This window comes from Nicotiana tabacum, chromosome 4 (genome assembly GCF_000715075.1).
Source record: "Nicotiana tabacum cultivar K326 chromosome 4, ASM71507v2, whole genome shotgun sequence".
Taxonomy (NCBI): domain Eukaryota; kingdom Viridiplantae; phylum Streptophyta; class Magnoliopsida; order Solanales; family Solanaceae; genus Nicotiana; species Nicotiana tabacum.
Window position 1 is genome coordinate 91,162,015 of NC_134083.1, and position 19,394 is coordinate 91,181,408.

The 19,394-nt window shown below is 37.5% G+C and overlaps 2 protein-coding genes across 4 annotated transcripts; one reads left to right on the forward strand and one right to left on the reverse strand.

The window, feature by feature from the left end:
• Positions 1-6,670: 6,670 nt before the first annotated feature.
• On the forward strand, positions 6,671-10,388 carry LOC107796531 (uncharacterized). Of its 2 annotated transcripts, none has more exons than XM_016619316.2 (5): positions 6,671-6,914; positions 7,031-7,123; positions 7,323-7,454; positions 9,063-9,264; positions 9,603-10,388. In XM_016619316.2, exons 1-5 carry the CDS (start codon positions 6,888-6,890, stop codon positions 10,118-10,120), a joined length of 972 nt encoding a protein of 323 aa, XP_016474802.1. In that variant the 5' UTR covers positions 6,671-6,887; the 3' UTR covers positions 10,121-10,388. The 2 variants fall into 2 exon arrangements, with proteins under 2 accessions (XP_016474802.1, XP_016474801.1); XM_016619315.1 differs by having other exon boundaries at positions 9,066-9,264.
• A 946-nt stretch (positions 10,389-11,334) lies between these two features.
• On the reverse strand, positions 11,335-13,854 carry LOC107796535 (uncharacterized). 2 transcript variants are annotated; one of them, XM_016619320.2, is made up of 4 exons: positions 13,704-13,854; positions 13,508-13,603; positions 13,057-13,443; positions 11,335-11,885 (listed from the first exon to the last, which is right to left on the reverse strand). In XM_016619320.2, exons 1-4 carry the CDS (start codon positions 13,728-13,730, stop codon positions 11,787-11,789), a joined length of 609 nt encoding a protein of 202 aa, XP_016474806.1. In that variant the 5' UTR covers positions 13,731-13,854; the 3' UTR covers positions 11,335-11,786. The 2 variants fall into 2 exon arrangements, with proteins under 2 accessions (XP_016474806.1, XP_016474805.1); XM_016619319.2 differs by having other exon boundaries at positions 11,335-11,897.
• Positions 13,855-19,394: the final 5,540 nt, after the last annotated feature.

Consider the following 19,394-nt stretch of genomic DNA (forward strand, 5'->3'; position numbering starts at 1 on the left):
ACGCCTCCAGACAGTTGCGAAAACATGAACAGAACTATCCTACGCACGATCTTGAGTTAGCCGCAATTGTATTTGCCCTAAAGATTTGGCGGCATTATCTATATGGGGTTCATATTGATGTTTTCACCGACCACCAGAGCCTTCAGTATTTATTAAAACAGAGGGAGCTGAACCTACGACAAAGAAGATGGCTAGAATTACTAAAGGACTATGACGTTGATATTTTATATCATCCCGGCAAAGCTAATATTGTTGCTGATGCCCTTAGCCGGAAGTCCATGGGCAGTCTAAGCCATGTTGAAGATGATAAGGTCAAGATGACCAAATATCTATGCCAGCTAGCTAGTTTGCAGGTGCGTTTGGTAGATGCAGAGGGTGGACGCATTCTCGTTCAGAATACGGCAAAATCTTCTTTTGTTACTAAAGTGAAAGAGCGACAACACGAGGATCCTGAGCTTATAAAACTGAGGGAAAGTATTCCAAAGCAGCGACAACCTTTATTTGAGCTAACTGGAGATGGAGTCCTTAGATACCAGGGCTGCTTATGTGTACCGTCAATAGGAGAGCTCCGTGCCAAGATTCTTTCGGAGGCCCATTATTCTAGATATACAGTTCATCCCGGAGCGACAAAGATGTATCGGGACCTTCGACAGATCTATTGGTGGAATGGAATGAAAAAAGATATCGCGGAGATGGTAGCCCAATGTCCCAACTGCCAGCAAGTTAAAGCCGAACATCAGAGGCCTGGAGGCCTAACTCAGTGTATTGAGCTTCCATTATGGAAATGGGACATGATAAATATGGACTTCATCACTGGTTTGCCTCACACTCCACGGAGGTATGATTCTATTTGGGTAATTATTGATAGGCTTACAAAATCTGCTCATTTCCCGCCAGTCAGGACGACATATTCAGCCAAGGATTATGCCAAGCTTTACATTCGAGAGATTGTTCGCCTTCACGGAGTGCCATTATCTATTATCTCTGATCGAGGGGCTCAATTTACAGCATATTTTTGGAAATCCTTTCAGAAGGGTCTAGGCACGCAGTAAATCTTAGCACCGCTTTTCATCCGCAAACTGATGGACAGGCAAAGCGTACTATTCAGACAGTTGAGGATATGTTACGTGCCTGTGTGCTAGATTTTAAAGGAAGTTGGGATGATCATCTACCTCTTATTGAGTTCGCTTATAATAACAGCTTCCAAGCTAGTATTCAGATGGCTCCTTACGAAGCACTATACGGGCGGAAGTATAGGTCACCGATCGGTTGGTTCGAGGTCGGGGAAGCAGAGTTGCTAGGTCCTAACTTAGTCCAGCAAGCAATGGAAAAGGTAAAACTTATTAGAGACCGACTGCGTACAACACAAAGTCGGCAAAAGCCTTATGCAGATGTTCGACGATGAGACTTAGAGTTTGATGTAGAAGATTGGGTTTTCCTGAAAGTATCGCCTATGAAGGGCGTCATGCAATTTGGAAAGAAGGGGAAGCTCAGCCCCAGGTATGTTGGACCGTATAAGATTATTCGGAGGATTGGTAGGGTGGCGTACGAGCTTGATTTGCCTTTAGAATTGGAAGCAGTCCATCCTGTGTTTCATGTATCTATGTTGCGGAAGTGCATTGGAGATCCTTCACGTATTACGCCCATTGAGGATATTCACATTGCTGAAGACTTATCTTATGCAGAGGTACCAGTAGTTATTTTAGATTGGCAGGTAAGGAAGCTTCGAACTAAAGAAGTTGCTTCCGTGAAAGTGTTATGGCGAAATAACAACATCGAGGAAATGACCTGGGAAGCTGAGGAGGAAATGAGGAAGAAGTACCCCCACCTATTTACGACTTAAGGTGAGTCGCATTTAAATAATTGCCAATTATTTCTTTACAGCAACTTAATTGGATTTTAAATGACTTGAAAGTGCAATTTAAATTTCTTATTGCGAGATAGTTATACGAAGCCTAGTAGTTGGAATCTTCAGAATTTGATTTATGCTTTGCAAATGTAACAAATATAGCCTCGCAAATAACGTATTAGCGGACAAGAAATTAAACCAAAGAATTGACTTGACCCATTCGCGGACGAATGTTCTTAAGGGGGGGAGACTGTGAGACCCCAGGTGTTTCTCTCTTCTCTTACGTAATATACGTAACGTGGCGTGGTTAAATTAGGTATATATGATTGGGTATAGCACATTGGGAGAATAATACTGAAAATGTGTGGTAATATCAAGGAACTAAACTAAAGCTTTAAGTCAAAGGAATCCCTTAAACAAAGGTTCATGGTTAAAGAAATGGCTCGGGTAGCACCCCGCGCGTTCGGAAGGTTTAAGTTAACTTGCACCTGTGGGATAAGACTAAGAGTGTATAATATGCTAAGAATAATGTGTTATGAGGTATTATAATATCACACTGGTCACATGTTAAGTTTTGGAGTCAAGCAAGTTGCGAAATAAAGGTCGGCAAAAGTTATCGTAAATTTCTCTAATAAATTTTCTAAACTTTGGGTCAAATGTATCAAATCATTTCTCCCAATATATAAAGCGTTATGGGACCCACAACCTACCAAATCGAAGATCTACGAGTCTAGTTTGCAACCAAAGAAATTTCACATTAAACCGACATTGGAGTAAAGGTTCTGACTGTTTTACCGCGGACTGCCTGGGCTGAAATCGGGTCACGAACCGGGTCGGGTCAAACAAGTGGTATAAGTCGGAAAATCCGAATTTTAAGACCCCAAAATATTTCATCTTCATCCCAAAATAGTGAGAAAGCTTAAGAGAGGGTTTCATGGTGTTCTTGAGTGATTAAGGTGCGTTTTTAATGATTTCTATCGTTAAAGTTTGCCCCCGTGCCTAGAAGCGCAATCTCTACGCTTTGCAATCGTTTTCCCCTTCTATTAGCTGTGTTTGGAGCTATTTTTGGAAGATAGAAAATTGTTGTTCTTTCTGGTTCTTCAGGATTTATACTTGGTTTGTCAAGGTAATCATCTTGGGACTCTTTTATGATCGTTTTTACAAAGTTCTACGGGCGTTTCGTCAAGTTAGGGTCATATGGCAAATCTGCCAATTTAAACTCATTTATGAACTGTTTATAGGTGTGTATAAGCTGCATATATATAGTGGTTTCGAAGCTTAGGACGTAAGGAACAACTTTCGTGAAGGAACTACAGGCATTCGGACGTTCGTTGGAGAGGTATGTTAAGGCTAAGCTTCGTCCTTCCTTTTAGCACGAATTTTGGAAAATTCCTAAGACGCCAAATGTGATATTTTACTATTCTGTTGCTAGAAAGACCTTCTGTGAAAGGCATTGGTATCGTAGCTGAAGTATTTTCATGATGCTATTAGGTTGATATTCCACTCGTTCGGTTAAAAAGGGTATTCGACATCTATATATGTCATTTTGTCGGCTTTCTTAAATATATGTCCATATATATGAATTCTTATTCGTCTTTGGGTTGTGTGACTTAAAAATAAAGGCATTTAGTATTTGTGATCAGTCCTTCTTCCTTGTTAAAGTGTATTTTAAAATCTCTAAAGTGACACGTCGATTTCAAAATTCCCAAATATAATTTTTATGTTTAAACTACTAAAATATTTGATTTTTTTGAAATACTTTCTTTTACTAATTATCAAGAAATCAGGTATAAGGACTAAGTGAAGCACCTTAAGCTTTTTATGAACATATTCAGAGTTAAGTTATCTTTCTAAAAGTCGAGTTAAGTTTTCAAACTTATTAAAAAAGATATGAGGTTCCACGAGATATTTGTATGCGATACGAAGGTGATTATGAGATTATGAGAATAAGAGTACCAATGAGCCAAGGTTGGCTAAGTTCTTGTTATGGCCTATTATGTGCATTCAAAGTTCATATCATACATGACATATTATGCATGGACTTCGAGCTATAATCGGAGGTAAGGGGCCTATTTGCCCGAAAGACTATATATATTGTACAGATGGCCACAGGTTGGCAATATGATACCGGTTAGCTACCGGGAGAGACCGCCATTGCTAGCATTTGGTTGGGTATGTCATGCATTTACATCAATATATATGTATTCACGACATACGATTACACGAGCATACCATGTATATTTTATTACTATGAGATCGGATGTCGGCCATGGAGGCTATCAGAGTTTCAGTGTCAGGTGGTATCTTTATTACCTTTTTACATCAGCTATGTATGATTCTACTTTCTACCTCACATACCAATACATTTTTATTCATACTGATGTCCCGTTGCCTGGGGACACTGCATTTTTGTTTCGTGCGTGCAGGTCCAGGTAGGGACTCTGATCGACCCCTCCGCTAGGATTTCGGAGTTCTGCTGTGAGTTGGTAAGCTCCACCTCTTCCTGGAGCTTTCATAGGATGGTTACTTTTGTTGTACAGTTTGGGTATAGTTGGGGCCTTATCCCGACAGTTCTTATGACACTCTTAGAGGCTATTGTGGATACAATATTCTGGGTTTCTTTTTGGTGCTTTCAGTCTCCAGCCCATAGGCTTGGCATGTATATATAGGTGTGTAGGCATGTATGCCTTCAGTCGCTGCCTCGTCGGCCAACTAGTATTTTATTATTTTGGCTTGTCTACCTATGTTTATATGGCTTATTGTTATTCATGTCATAACCTTACGGTCCAGGCTTAGTATTTCAAATGTTGTGCTGCCCGATCTGTTGGGCCTCCAGTCTAGTTAGCTAGTATGTTTAGTGGCTAACTCGATCGAATACAGTATCGAGTGCCAATCATGCCTCCCCTAGTTTGGGGCGTGACATATATTTGAAAATTTGAGATTTCTTCCGCTGAATTAATTATTTCATTTTCAAATTTAAAAGAAATAGTGGTTTATTGGGATTTTTGGCTTGTCTAGTATTGATATAGGCGACATCACGACATGTGAGATTTTGGGTCGTGACAACTGACAACCACATTGGGCGTGTGCATTTAAGGTATTGAGTTCCTCCCAGAGTTTCTTCATCTTCGTGTGATATCCGGTTATATATAGGGTTCCTTGATTTAGGTCATTGATTTTCTTCTGTAATTGGTAAAGTTTTGCTCCATTTATTTGGTCATATTTGTCCTCAAGCTCTTGCCATAACTCTTTTGCATCGTTCACGTATTGTAATCCATCAGCTAAATCCTTCTAGAGTGAATTCAGAATCCATGAAGTCACCATATCATCACATCGGGCCCATTGATCGTAGGTCGCTTCTCCAGCATTAGGCTTTTTGCACTTTCCTGTGATGAATTCAACTTTGTTCTTCACAGAGAGAGCTCTGAGATCGCCTCTTCTCCAGGATCTGTAGCCGGTGCCGTCAAATACTACCCGTACTAGCACAGTCCCAGCACTTTCCGATGGGTGCATGTATAACGGGTTGGTCGAATCCAAAATTGAGGTAGTATCATTGGTATCTTTGTCTTCAACCATGAATTGATGTAGAAAATGTTAGGAATTTGGATCGATTGAGGGTTGAAAGTGTATGAACCAGTGATTTCTAGGAGAAATTGCGAATTGAAAAACTTCCGATTTGCGATTTCAAATCGGGTGAACACGACGAAGAAGAAATGAAACACAGACTAGGCATAGATCGGAGGTTGCGAACCTTGCTCTGATACCATGTCAAAAACGGGAATTAAAAAATGACTGAGATTTCTCTATTGATGAAACTCTCTGAGCTTGAGAGAGAAGATAGAGGATAGAGAGAAGAAATGGGAAAAATGAATCTATATTATATTTATTTCTGTTAAAATGTGTGTATATAGATGTGAGTAAAGGGTAAAGAGAAAAGAGTGAAGTATCTAATTACCAAATTACCACTACTACTAACTCCACTACACTATTAGTGCTACACATCTAATACACATAAATATAATCATTCTCAATAGGCGCAAAATAGTAAAAGGATTCGATAAAAGAAGTAATAGCCATGTTTCTCGAATTAAACAACCAAAATCTTTCTCAACAGCTCAAATCAACGGGGATGAAACGATATCCTTGAACAACATAGCTTAATCTACAAAGGAAGTCAATATCACCGACTAACACCAGAATTCATACTAATATATACATACAACCCGATCAATACTGCGTGGCATATAACCTGATCAATACAAAAACTATTGCGGCATCAATCTGATCCCATAGCCATAATAAAGTTCCATTTTTACCATTCTCTTAATAAAGTTCCAGCAGATAATTTTAAACCATTATCAAAAGTCAATGCATTTTGGACAAGTTTTTGTAAGAATTTGGACTCATGAAATCCACTCATTTTATATTGGAGCTCTGTTAATGAAAAGGACAAGCACAAAACAATTTGCTAACAACAAAATCATAAATAGACCAATAATGAGGACAAAATTGAACAATTTCAATTAATAAAGAAATAAATATGAACTATTTTTCGTAGTATTAAAAATAATATCACTAAGTATCGAATTTCTAACCTTAATTATTGAAAATTGAAAATTCGGGTGTGCCAATGCAAAAAAGGAAGGCCATGTATTAGTATATGTTGGGCACAAATTAGGAAAGTCATGGGGCAAAGAGCTAAGCCTATAGTCAAAACTTACCCAATATGAGAACGCCACGTGTGAAACCGTACAATATTTGAACGCATATCCGTCTTCTTCTATATAAAACGTTGACTGATGACACATGCATCTATATGTATTCATTGCCATTTACGGGGTTTACTATCTCCCGCTCTCTATTGCTCTGCTCTCTCCATCCAAAAACCTCACTCTCTTTTTGCCATTTTCAGTTTCAGGGATTGAAACAAGAAACAACTTCTGTTTTCGTACTTTATTGCATATTCCTTTTTTCTCCGCACTCTCTTTTTATCTCCTCTTCTGCTCTGTCTTTTTCACTCCTTCCAAGCTCAACAACAATGGCACCCAGAGGAAGACCCAGAAAGGTTCGATTTTTACACCCTTTTTTCCTTTATAGTTGTACGGAGTATCTTGTTTCTTGCTTTTTCCCCCTTCTACTGTTGCTTTTTCACTATTATTTTTTGGGGTTTTTATTTGGCAGAGATTAAGCAGAATGGACGCAGCAGTTGATGCTATGACACCTTTCGGCTTTGATGAATTGCTCGTTCGGAAAACAGTGAATAAACTCCTCAAGGTTTGTTAGCCTATTGGGTTTCCCTGTTTTGGTTAATGGTTACGGAAAAGACGATGCTTTGAACCTTGAAAATGGTTTCATATTCTCTATTTTGTGAATTTCTTTTATGTGTTTGATCAGCTCTTAACTCTCTGCCCATTTGGGGCTTAATAGAATGGGTTAGCTAAGCTTATTCGTTCGATCGTCTCACTATTTTTAGGAATACGAAGGAGATGAAGGGTGGGAAGGGTGGGCTTTCATAGAGGATAGCGGCTACAAGGAGCTCATTGACGCTATTCTTCGCGATCAAGAAGCCAAAGATGATGAAGAGCAGCAAATCCAAACACAAAAGGTACTATTCCATTCTCAGTTATGGAGGAAAATGAAAAGTATTTTTCTTGGGAAATGTTTATTGTAGGGAATCATATATTTTATAGAGGTTTAATTGAATATAGAAAATACTTAACCCAAGTGGCATACGGCATTTTACAAAGAACAGACCTTGCACTGGGGTCTGAGAATAGTGTTTTGGTTAGATTTTTAAATGCAAAATATTGACAACAATGTGAAGTGTTAGATTGAAACAAGTTATATACAACAATATTATATTGAAGCAAGTGATAGTAGTAAGGGTTGGAATATTAGCACCCAAGGGTGTGACCTAGTGGTCAATGGAGTGGGTGAGAACCATGAGGTTTCAGATCAAATCCCAGCGGAGCCAAATACTAGGTGTTTTCTTCCCATCTATCCAAGCCTTGGTGGATAAAGTTACCTGGTACCTGTTGTTGGTGGGAGGTGGCAGGTACCCCGTGAAATTAGTCGAGGTGCGCGCAAGCTGGCCCGGACACCACGGTTATCAAAAAAAAAAAAGAGTTGGAATATTAGCACCAAAAAGTTGTGGTGAATTGAGCCTTCAAAATGGAGTCGTCTTTGGTTTATCCCCAAAGTGTTTCTTATCAAAGGTGGAAAAGAGATCCTTGTTATTTACTGCAGGAAAAGCAGGCTGTATACTTTGTGTCATCTAAGTTTGCTGATGAATAATTGTCTTTATGTCATGCGGAGTCTACTGCCCATTTTTCCTAATTGCTGGTTTTTGATTGCTTCTGCCTTTCATGTATTATCCCGTGTTTACAATAAATAACCTGTAATAGTCCATCAAATGGTGTCCTTTGTTGTTGGAGAAAAATGGTTCCTCAAATCTGTTAATACATAAAGCATCTCATTGAAATCAATGTAAGTAGATCTTACTGCTAACTTCGCCTGCTCTAATCGATCATTTGTGTATGCAGTATGAGCATCTGCACATTCATTTATATATTTGTTTGGAACTTGATACTAGAATATTTGTCAGCGAATGATTTTCTGTAGCACAAATAAGTGAAACTTAGAACTACTTTGACCAGTATTAAATTTGCATATCCTGCAGGACATAATTAGTTTGTATCAGTGACTAAAGTATATCACCTCAAAATCCTTCATTTAAGTGCGGGACTGAGTATTATATTTTTCCAAAGCTTGTAGTTTCCTCTTCTGCAATGATTGCAGAGGCTGATTTGCACATCCCAAAGGATTTCCCCTTCTCTGCAACATATCTTGTGTTAAACATGCATTTCTAGCTACAGTCCAGCCAAAATAAGCTATCCATATTTCTACAACTACTAGCCTAAAATGTTATGGTGTCTTTAACTACAAAGGTCTGAACATTATTTGCTTATCTCTCTTGGATCGTATTTTTTGGGGATCTCTGCTTAGGGTAGATTTAGTTATACTTTCCGTTTAAGCTTGTATAAATAGGAAATCAGCTAGATGGTTCATTTTCTGTATTGCATTGAGTGCCAATAATTTGAATTGATGAAATTCTGTCACCTGTTATTCGATTTTGATATGATTTGTAATGGATATAATTGCATCTGGAGTTGTATATGCATATCCTGGAATAGCTGAAGACCTCGAATTATAGCAGGGTGTCTCCTCACAAGATGAAAGAGCCGAAGACCCTGCTTCAGAAAGCACCATTGCTCCCTCGGGCGCTCTTGTTGTTTCCACATGCAATGGAGCTGACAATACTGTAGGAGAAACAGCATGCACTGAGCTTGTTAATGCAGCAGGAGAACCAACATACGAAGAGCTTTGCAGCAACAAACAAGACATTGGTCGTACTGGTGAGTAACATATCATGTTCTAATTCTGCTTCTTGATTTGTGTAAATTTTTAAGTCTAGTAGCCATTTAGCTGCCATGCAGTGGAAATCAGTTAAACAAAGTAGAAAAATTCAGGCCTAGCTAATGCATGAGTAGCTTGCATCCAAATCAGATATACGAATTTAGTATAGCAACAGATTAGGGAAGATATAAATACTGCATTCTTGTCTAGTGTAGATGCAGCATTTCATTCTCTGCCATAGTTTCACCCGTGCTGGGGACTTGGAATGTAAGAATACTGCGCCTACATGAATTTGAAGCCATGTTACTGAAATTTCCCTAACAACCCCATTTTGCAGAAGTATTTTGTCCCCCTCCAGCTGAAAGAGATGGAAATAGATGGACAGACATAGGGGAGGATCAAATCTTTACACAAAAAGGATTGGCTAATGCTGTTTTCAGCAATGGTGAAAATCCCCGGAGTAACTCTCATGTTTCTTCTCCATCTCCAACTACTTCCTCATGCCCGGTTAATCGTCTCAAAATGAGTTCTGTGAGCCAAGTGAAATCACGGAGTAACTCTCATGTTTCTACTCCGCCTCCAACTTCTTCCTCAAGCCCAATTAGTAGTCTCCCTCCCCCTGCTGATCGTCACACAACAACTCTTCCTTCCTCAAAGCCAGTTAGTGTTCCACCAAGAAAGCGCGTTCCTTGTTATGGCTGGATTGGAAGTGATGACGAAGAGGATGCTGACGACTTCATACAATTACCACCAATGAAACCAACTACACCACTGCAGTCACAAAATTCAAGTGGTGGTACCAATAAGCAAATGAAACGCAAATCAAGGTGGGATATTAGACCCAATGATCCTTAGTATCCTCTCTCTAATGCTCTTTGATATCAGTGTATAGACATAGTGTATTGGCATAGAAGACATTTTGTTAGTCAATGCTCAAGTTTTGCAATAACTTCGAAGCTTTAGTTTGAGTTAATCATATATCGTAGGTTGGATATATTTCCAACTTGGGCTTGTACTGACTACCCAAGAAACATGGGAATTGGGTTCCCAGCCAAAAAAAGACCGCATACTTTCTGCTGGATTCTTAAGTTACAACCAATAAACCATCAAAGGTATTTTGGTCTGTGTGGACTGCAAGTGCTTGGATCCCCATATATTGTGGTAAAATTTTCATGTGGAGCCTAGTTTTACGCCATCCATGGAATTTGTCTACTTTTTAAAAAAAGTTTAATTGATTCTCAATTTTTGGATAACTTCATATACATACATTTTTTTATTCTTCGTTGTTGCTTTCTTCTTCATTGTGCTTAGGGTTTCTTCTTATTCTTAGTGGCAAAATGAATTTGTTAAATTTATTGTTGTTTTGACAATTTGATAATTGCGGTTTATTCTTTATTATATTTGAAAGTCATTTGGAGTAGATTTGGACGTTGAATCGCGTATTGGATTGTTGAAATTCAAAGAACAAGTTTATGTTTCAGAACTTATGATTCGAAATCTGAAATTGCATTTCAAAAGATAGAACTCCAGATTTGATTTTTAAAGTTGCATTGAATAGATTAAACTATTTAAGATTCGAATTTCTGAAGTTGCATTTGAAAGATAGAAGAATTTCAGATCCGGATCCTAAAGTTGCATTGAAGAGATAAAACTGTTTTAACTCCGAGCGAGTATACTTTGCAAAATTTTGTGCAATGCGCAGTGGAGAAGTCATAAGCTGCAAAATTCTCCCAAATATTTCATGTCATAATCAACCAACCAAAATGGACTATAGGAACTTTAATCAGATGCATTACTATTTAATGCTTTGGATTTAGCCTAGTATCTGCCATGCTATATACCCTATTTAAGTCACTTATGGACCAAAAGTGAAACGAAGGACAAAATTGAACAATTTCGAGTAATACAAAATCAAATTTGGACCTTTTCCCAGAAAGGAGAAAAGGATTACCAGAAGAACATGCAAAATACATATTAATTGCTATAAGGAAGTTTACAAGCCCCTGGAGGCACCTCTTGTTCTGATCTTACGTAATTGTAGATTTTAAAGACTTGTAGAACATCATGAATTTAAACACCAATTACTTCCATAATGCATTTTGGTATAAGATTATCCCATAGCAATCTACAAGACTAAGACAACCCTAAATTATATTTACATGTTTAACAATACAAGTTTGCATTTCAAAGCCACCTTCAGCATTATCTCCAACTACCATAATTGGAACTATAAACAAGAATGTATTAGTTTAATGACCATCTAAGAAGGAGACTCTCACTGTATACCTTTTTCCTTTCTCCGCGAGCAGAGCCAGAAGACCACCAAATACCACATTGCTTACTCCTCATAGTGATGTTGAAGCAACTGTAGGTTGCTCAGAATTTTAGATATACCCTACTTTGGTAACATCATATCAAATGGATTCTGATACGAAGCTTCGATAATTTATGATAAATACTCTATCACTATCACCAGTTAATGTGTTTTTCCAGAGGGTAACGATACAAGATCCTTCTCATCTTAATCACTGTCGTCACTAATCCATCCATAACATGGTTTGCGAATTAGGTTACTTGGGAAAACATCTTTCACCGGAGTAGAGTGTAATGGAGCAATGTCCTGTAAAATAGACTAAAAAGAATCTTCAATTTGCCAAGACAAGGAATTATAACAGCAGTTACAGGATAGGGGATCAAGGGAAAAAAAACAGCACTAATAAGACATTTAGATCAAACATTGTGTTATCTTTCCAAATAGACCTTGATGCAACATGCTAAACAAGCTGAACTTGAGGAAGAATAGTAGTGATGCTATAAAACTTTGCATATTGTACTCATTTTCTGTTTTTTGCTTATATACTAATATACAGACGAAGCTAAGAAATGGTAGATGCTGCCTAAGGGCTTTCTATGTTATTCCTTACTGTTTCACTCTACTTTCGACAGATTCAGGTTCTTGTCATTTGATGCTATTCCTTCTCTGAATATTTTGGTTCTCCAAATTGACCTTAGAAGGTTTGGTGAAGGAGCCTCAAAAGATGACTTCCCGCAAGCTCATGACTTAGTTCCCTCTGTTAAACTAGCACAAACAATTCATTTTACTTAACTCCTTTCTGTTGTTCCTAATCATTGACCTTAAATTGTGAGGTTCTTCGGGTTCAACCAAGAGCAGTATGGTTCATGTCTACAATTACTTCAAAAGGTGGACCTATCTGCATAGTTGGAGAAAGTTCTTCCAAAATTACACCCAAAAGGTATAATAATATTACCAAAATGGATTACCATAATGGCCCTATAGTACTTCTCTAAGTTCAAGAATCACCAAGAATGTTTTGCTCTTTCTGAATTTACTCCCGTAACTGTTAATTTCCAGTAAGAGAATTATACAGTTTCCCCTGTTCTCATCCAATCTCATATTAACAAAACCACTTCAAGAAGAAAGCAGCAATGAGTCAATGTCAACATAGTCTCTGACTCTTGCAACAGAGGTGGATCCAAGATCTGCACTTTATGGGTTCAAGCCAGGTATTCTACAATTCCTCGTTTAATTTATTGGGTTTGAAGTCAATTATTTGTACTTAATTTACTGAATTTTGAAACACATACACAGAAACGGAGCCAAAGCTATTGGGGTCAGATGAACCCATAAGTTGAACTCTACATCCACCCTGTCCTGCAACATACCCCTTAATTTAGAGTATACTGGGGGTATTTACATTGATTGACTTTGCATATAAAACTTTAATCATGATTCGTGATGCAAATTGACCAATGAATCTAAGTGGGATTACCTCAAATAGCAGAACGTTTCCAATTATATGTTTTTCATGTTCTTCACTTTTTTCTTGTTCATCAAGTTTCACAGGAGTGCCATCTACTTGATCATGCTCTTCGCACACTTCTTTATCACAAGGTTCTGCAAGATTCTCACTTTTTACATGCAAATTCGAACTTCCATAGCCACTGCCCATTTCCGCTAACTGATTTTGCGGCTCAGAATCAGCACCAATTTCTGCCAACTGATTTTGGGGCTCATAATCAGCACCAATTTCTCCCAACTGATTCTGGGGCTCATGTTTGTGATCAGATTCAGATTCCCCTTGAGTGTCAAGTATAGTTTCAATCAGAAGCTTGTATGCAGTCTCCTCAATAAATATCCACCCTTCATCTCCATAAACCTACAACAAACAATTTGTTTTTTTAAAAAAAGGAATGAAATGCGCTAGGAGAAAAAGAAGAAACCTTGAGGAGGTCTTTAATGGATTTTTGGACGATGTGACGAGAAAACCCTAAGCGACCCATTGCATCCAGTGCTGCATCCATTCGTCGCAGACCCAACTGCATTTATAACAAGCAAACCCATGATTTCATTAAATTCTATTTTCAAATAGCTTAAGAATCTTGAATGTACGCTGTTTATCTTTCATTTTTCTTTTACCTTTGAGCGTTTGCCTCTGGGAGCCATTGAATACGTACAGTGCTTGAGAAACTTAGGAGAAGAGGAAAAGGCAGTCTGTGGTCTGTGAAGTTATATAGCCTAATGTTTTTTGAAAAGTTATTTTTGGAAAAAAATAATTTATGTTTGGCTAATCAATAATTTGTATTTGACCAAGATTTTCAAATAGTATTTTTAAGTATCAAATTATAAATAAGGACAAGAAGAGATTTATTTACTAGTTAATATTATATAAGTAAATAAATAATTTAAAATATTTATTATTAAAAATAATAATTAAGTTTTTTTATTTTATTTAAGTAAAATATATAAATAAAATTGAAAAGTACTTTATTTTTTCAAGATAATTTAAACATATCAAACGATTATTCAATAAATATAAAAGTTGATCCCAAAAGTCATTTTATATTACTTAATAGTTTAAAGAGAAAATACATAAGATACATTGTATACATTGTATTTGTCCAGGAAAATCAATTCACACTCGACCTTTATGGGTGTTCTAGTACCTCCGTATCCTTATTCAAAGTGAATTTAATACCACATTCTAAAATATAATACCAATTTCACAATATAAAGTGCATCACACGCGCAAGCCACATTACCACATCAACATCATCTGTTTTTAACTTTTTTTTCCTTTTTTTATTCACACATTTTTTTGTCTTCTTTCACTCCCACCACCAAACCTCCATTACCACCAATAACACCACCGTCACAAACCCAATCACCACCGATTTCACTGCCAAATTCATCATCATCAATTCCATCAACCATCACCAAATTCATTAAATTGTATATTAAATTGACGAATTTCTATTGCAAGTTAACAATGTGCTCAAAATCGATTTCAAAAGAACCCATTTCCATCAAACACCAGAAACTCATTAAAATGTATGTCAAATTGACGCAACAGATGGTGGTGAATTTCCAAATCACCACCAATTTCATAAATATATTACACTTCAAGAGATTATATATTAAACAAAAATTTTATTTCTCTTTTATCACTTTTATTAAAATGACTAATATTTTTTTCTTTTGTTGTTACAGATTCTTTAAAGAGAACAATATTATGAGGCGAGTTAAAATAAAAAATAGGTAATTGAAGAAGAAAGGATTGTACAGATTTTCTTGTGCAGTGAAGGCAAGAAAATCTGCTTCTTCTTCTATCCAAAATCACTTTTTTTAAATTAAAAAAAAGTACTTTAAAAAAGAAGAAAAACACTTTTGACATGGTTAGAAATTTGGCCAAACAGGTTAAAGAATACTACAAATGATTTGAAGCGACGGGCACAGCTCTTGACTCTTCACTTTTTGATCTTAACACTTGTAGTAATTGTTTAAGCAAAAACTACAAGCTTAGTGGGCGTTTAAAAAATAATTTCAAGTGAAAATGGTATTTGAAAATTAGAGTTATGTTTGAACATGAATAGAATTTTGAGTCGTTTTTGAATTTTTGTGAGTGATCTAAAGTGAAAATTTTGAAAAATAACTTTTTAGTATTTTTCAGAAATTCTTCTTCGAGTGAAAATAAAAAAATTCATGACCAAACACTATTTTACCAAAAAAGTGAAAACAAATTCGAAAAAAAAGGAATCTTTTTATGGCCAAACGGACCCTAGTAATGCTATTCAACCAAAATGGAACGTCACACCAAAATGCCCTAAAATACTGCCATATATTTTGGTTTTCATTGTATTAAATTGTTCAAAATGGACATTATTTGATTTTGTTTTGTATTAAAAGAAATAACAAAGCAAACTGATTATATACATACCATTATACTTTAATACTAATTTTTTCCTTACTTTTTTTTTCTTTTATCCTCTTTCTGTAATGGTATTAATATAATTTCTTGAAACTTCCATGAGAAGTAATTTTTACATGGATATTCTGTATATTATTTTTTCTAGGTAATTTATCATGATTTTATCCTGATATAATTCTGCACTTTTCTCAGGTTTATCATGTTGCTCACAAAGAAATTAATGCGTGTAGAGGCGGATCCATGATTTAAATCCGGTAGGTTCATCTTTCAAGGTTTTTAGCTTTGAACCTATTATATTTTTAAAGTTATGGATTCATATCTACTAATTTTATAATTTTAATGAAATTCTATATATAAATTCTTACTCCGCGTCGAAAGTTATGTGTTCAGTTAAATCAGTTGGTCTAACATTCGCCCCTGAATGCATGTACCTTTCCAACTTGTAGTCAAATATTTTTTAGACACGATTGGAAATCTAACTCACAAATTTAAAATAACAAATTTCAGGGTTATGCTTCCTTGGGATTTTCTTTTACTGTTCTATAACAATGATCAATAGACTCATTATCTTATTCATTTCCCCAACATTTTCAGAAAAAAACTTGTTATGTAGTCTTGCCTAATATGCAATATTGCTAAGTTATTTTCATATTAGCTTGATTTGGTGGGTGTATAAAGAACCTTCGCACCTCCGATCGAGTTCGAACGATGATCGATTGAAGTGAGATTCCGAAGATGGAACAAACAAACCTCGAACCCGGGGGGAGGGGGGATCCACGTCGAGTTCGACATCGTTATCGAACTCGAATCCAAATCGAACTATGATGCAGAGTAAATCTATCATGCTTATAATCCAGAGACCAACCAACATTGACCCTGAATCAATTCGAGAGCTCGAGCCAGAATCGGGCTTGAGCCAAGACCGAGAGCTCGAGTCAAAATCGAGCTCAAACCAAAATCGAGGGTTTTAAGCAAGATCGAGCTCGCATACAAAAGCCGTTGCAATCACACTAGAGAGAATCTTGGCAGAAATTGTAGAAAAGCTGATTTATCATGGGTCTCCCACTGAGTGTTTATTTGATTATGCTTAGAGCGAAGTCCCTTCACTATAAAAGGGCATGGTTACCATTTCTGTAAGGGCAGGGTTTTTCAAGGGTTTACATTGTAATAAAAATACTATATTCTCCCATAGTAAAGAATCATTCTTGGAGGCTTTTTAAATTGTTTCTACTTGTTGAGTCCTAAGATTCATTTTTCTTTACAACCTTACCTATTTCACATTCTTTGCAATCCATATTTATATTTCTATTTGTCCATACAATTTGTATTAAGTTGTACCACATATCCTTGGAACTATATATAAATTCAACTCTATCCATTTTTTGGGTAAACAGTTTGACGCCCACCGTGGGGCCAAGGGTAACAGTGGTTGTTTGATACAAATCTGCAATACACACCAGTTTACCACTTCAAATCAGCAATGGCAAACCCTCGATTGATGGCTTTACCTATCGACCATGAAACCGGCCTTCAAGATGAAACCAACGACTTGACACCCAGGGCTGGAAGGCGAATTAACGATGTCACCGAAGCTCGAGTCGAAGTACCGCTAGATGTCAATTCATAAGTGGCTCTTGAGGCGAACCAACGTTCCGAACCGAAAAAAAAGCATTCAATGTGGTATTCGATCCGTAGCTCGAGACACCAATAACGTGAAGGAGATCAGAGTCAGCTTACGGATGATCTTCGAGATGTTACAAGCCCAGCAAATAGCGATATCTCAGTTGCAGAGCCAAACTTAGGTACAAAGCAGGCCGGAGCCCAATCCGCTTCGAGAAATCACCCACGGAACGGAACCAGCCATAGTGAAGTCAAATGAGCAAGAATCTGGGACTACCCCCGAAATTGCTAAATTGATCGAGGAACTCACAAAACGAGTCGAAGCCAACGATAAAAAAGTAGAAACATATAATTCCAGGGTCGATCAGATCCTGGGAGCTCCACCAATGATAAAAGTGCTAGATTCGAAAAAATTCATTCAAAAGCCTTTTCCCTCGAGTGCAGCCCCAAAATCAATTCCCAAAAAATTTCGTATGCCCGAAATACCCAAATATAACAGAACGATCGATCCCAACGAGCACGTCACTTCTTACACGTGTGCTATCAAGGGCAATGATTTGGAAGATGATGAGATCGAATCTGTATTATTAAAAACATTCGGTGAAACCCTGTCAAATGGGGCAATGGTATGGTATCATAATTTACCATCTAACTCTATTAATGCTTTTTCTATGCTTGCAGATTGCTTCGTAAAAGCACATGCCGGAGCCATAAAGGTCGAAACCAGAAAATCAAACTCGTTCAAGGTAATACGAAAGGATAACGAGATGCTAAGGGAGTTCGTATCCCTTTTTCAAATGGAACGAATGGATCTGCCACCAGTCACAGACGATTGGGCTGTTCAAGCTTTCACTCAAGGTCTAAACGAGCGGGACTCGATGGCTTCACGGCGGATGAAGCAAAATCTGATCGAGTACCCAGCTATCACTTGGACCGATGTGCACAATCGATATCAATCCAAAATAAGAGTCGAAGATGACCAGTTGATTTCTAGGTCCGTTACGAAAAGAACTACCAAGCAAAAGTCAACCAGAGATCGATACCAGCCATATAACGGAAACGATACTACTGTTGAGTATCCGAGGCCTCTTTAAAATCAACCTCGTATACTGGGGGGCTTTATCATTGAACGCATCTGTGATGATTATCAAGTTTGTTGCAAAGGAAGTTACTTCGTTATTTCATGACAAACAATGTCTCATCATGAAACGTTGTAAGAACCAAATGGTCAAAACGAACCATGCTTATGTAGTTGGCCCGATCCCTGACGCAAAACATGAACACCTGTATAATGACTTGCAAATAAAGCCCTCTTCTTTGCCGATATTTTATGTTCAAGATTTATTATGCAAACAAGATCGAGTTCGAGCAAGCACTCACTCGACTATTACGCGTACGGGCTACATTACATCGAGTTAGAATCATTCACTCGACTACTAAGCCTACGGGCTACTCTGACTATTACACCTACGGGCTACATTATTTCGAGTTCGAATCATTCATTCGACTACTAAGCCTACGGGCTACTTTTATTTTCGAGTTCGAGCAAGCACTCACTCGACTATTACGCCTACGGGCTACATTATTTCGAGTTCGAATCATTCACTCGACTACTAAGCCTACGAGCTACTTTTATTACGAGTTCGAGCAAGCATTCACTCAACTATTACGCCTACGGGCTATATTACATCGAGTTCGAATCATTCACTCGACTACTAAGCCTACGAGCTACTTTGACTATTACGCCTACAGGCTACATTATTTCGAGTTCGAATCATTCACTTGATTACTAAGCCTACGGGCTACTTTGACTATTACGCCTACATGCTACATTATTTTGAGTTCGAATCCTTCATTCAACTACTAAGCCTACGGGATACTTTTATTTCGAGTTCGAATCATTCACTCGACTACTAAGCTTACGGGATACTTTTATTTCGAGTTCGAGCAAGCACTCACTCAACTATTACGCCTACGGGCTACATTATTTCGAGCTCGAATCATTCACTCAACTACTAAGCCTGCTGGCTACTTTTATTTTCGAGTTCGAGCAAGCACTCACTCGACTATTACGCCTACGGGCTACATTATTTCGAGTTTGAATCATTCACTCGACTACTAAGCCTACGGGCTACTTTGACTATTACGCCTACGGGCTATATTACATAGAGTTCGAATCATTTACTCGACTATTAAGCCTACGAGCTACTTTTATTTTCGAGTTCGAGCAAGCACTCACTCGACTAGTACGCCTACGGGCTATGTTACATCGAGTTCGAATC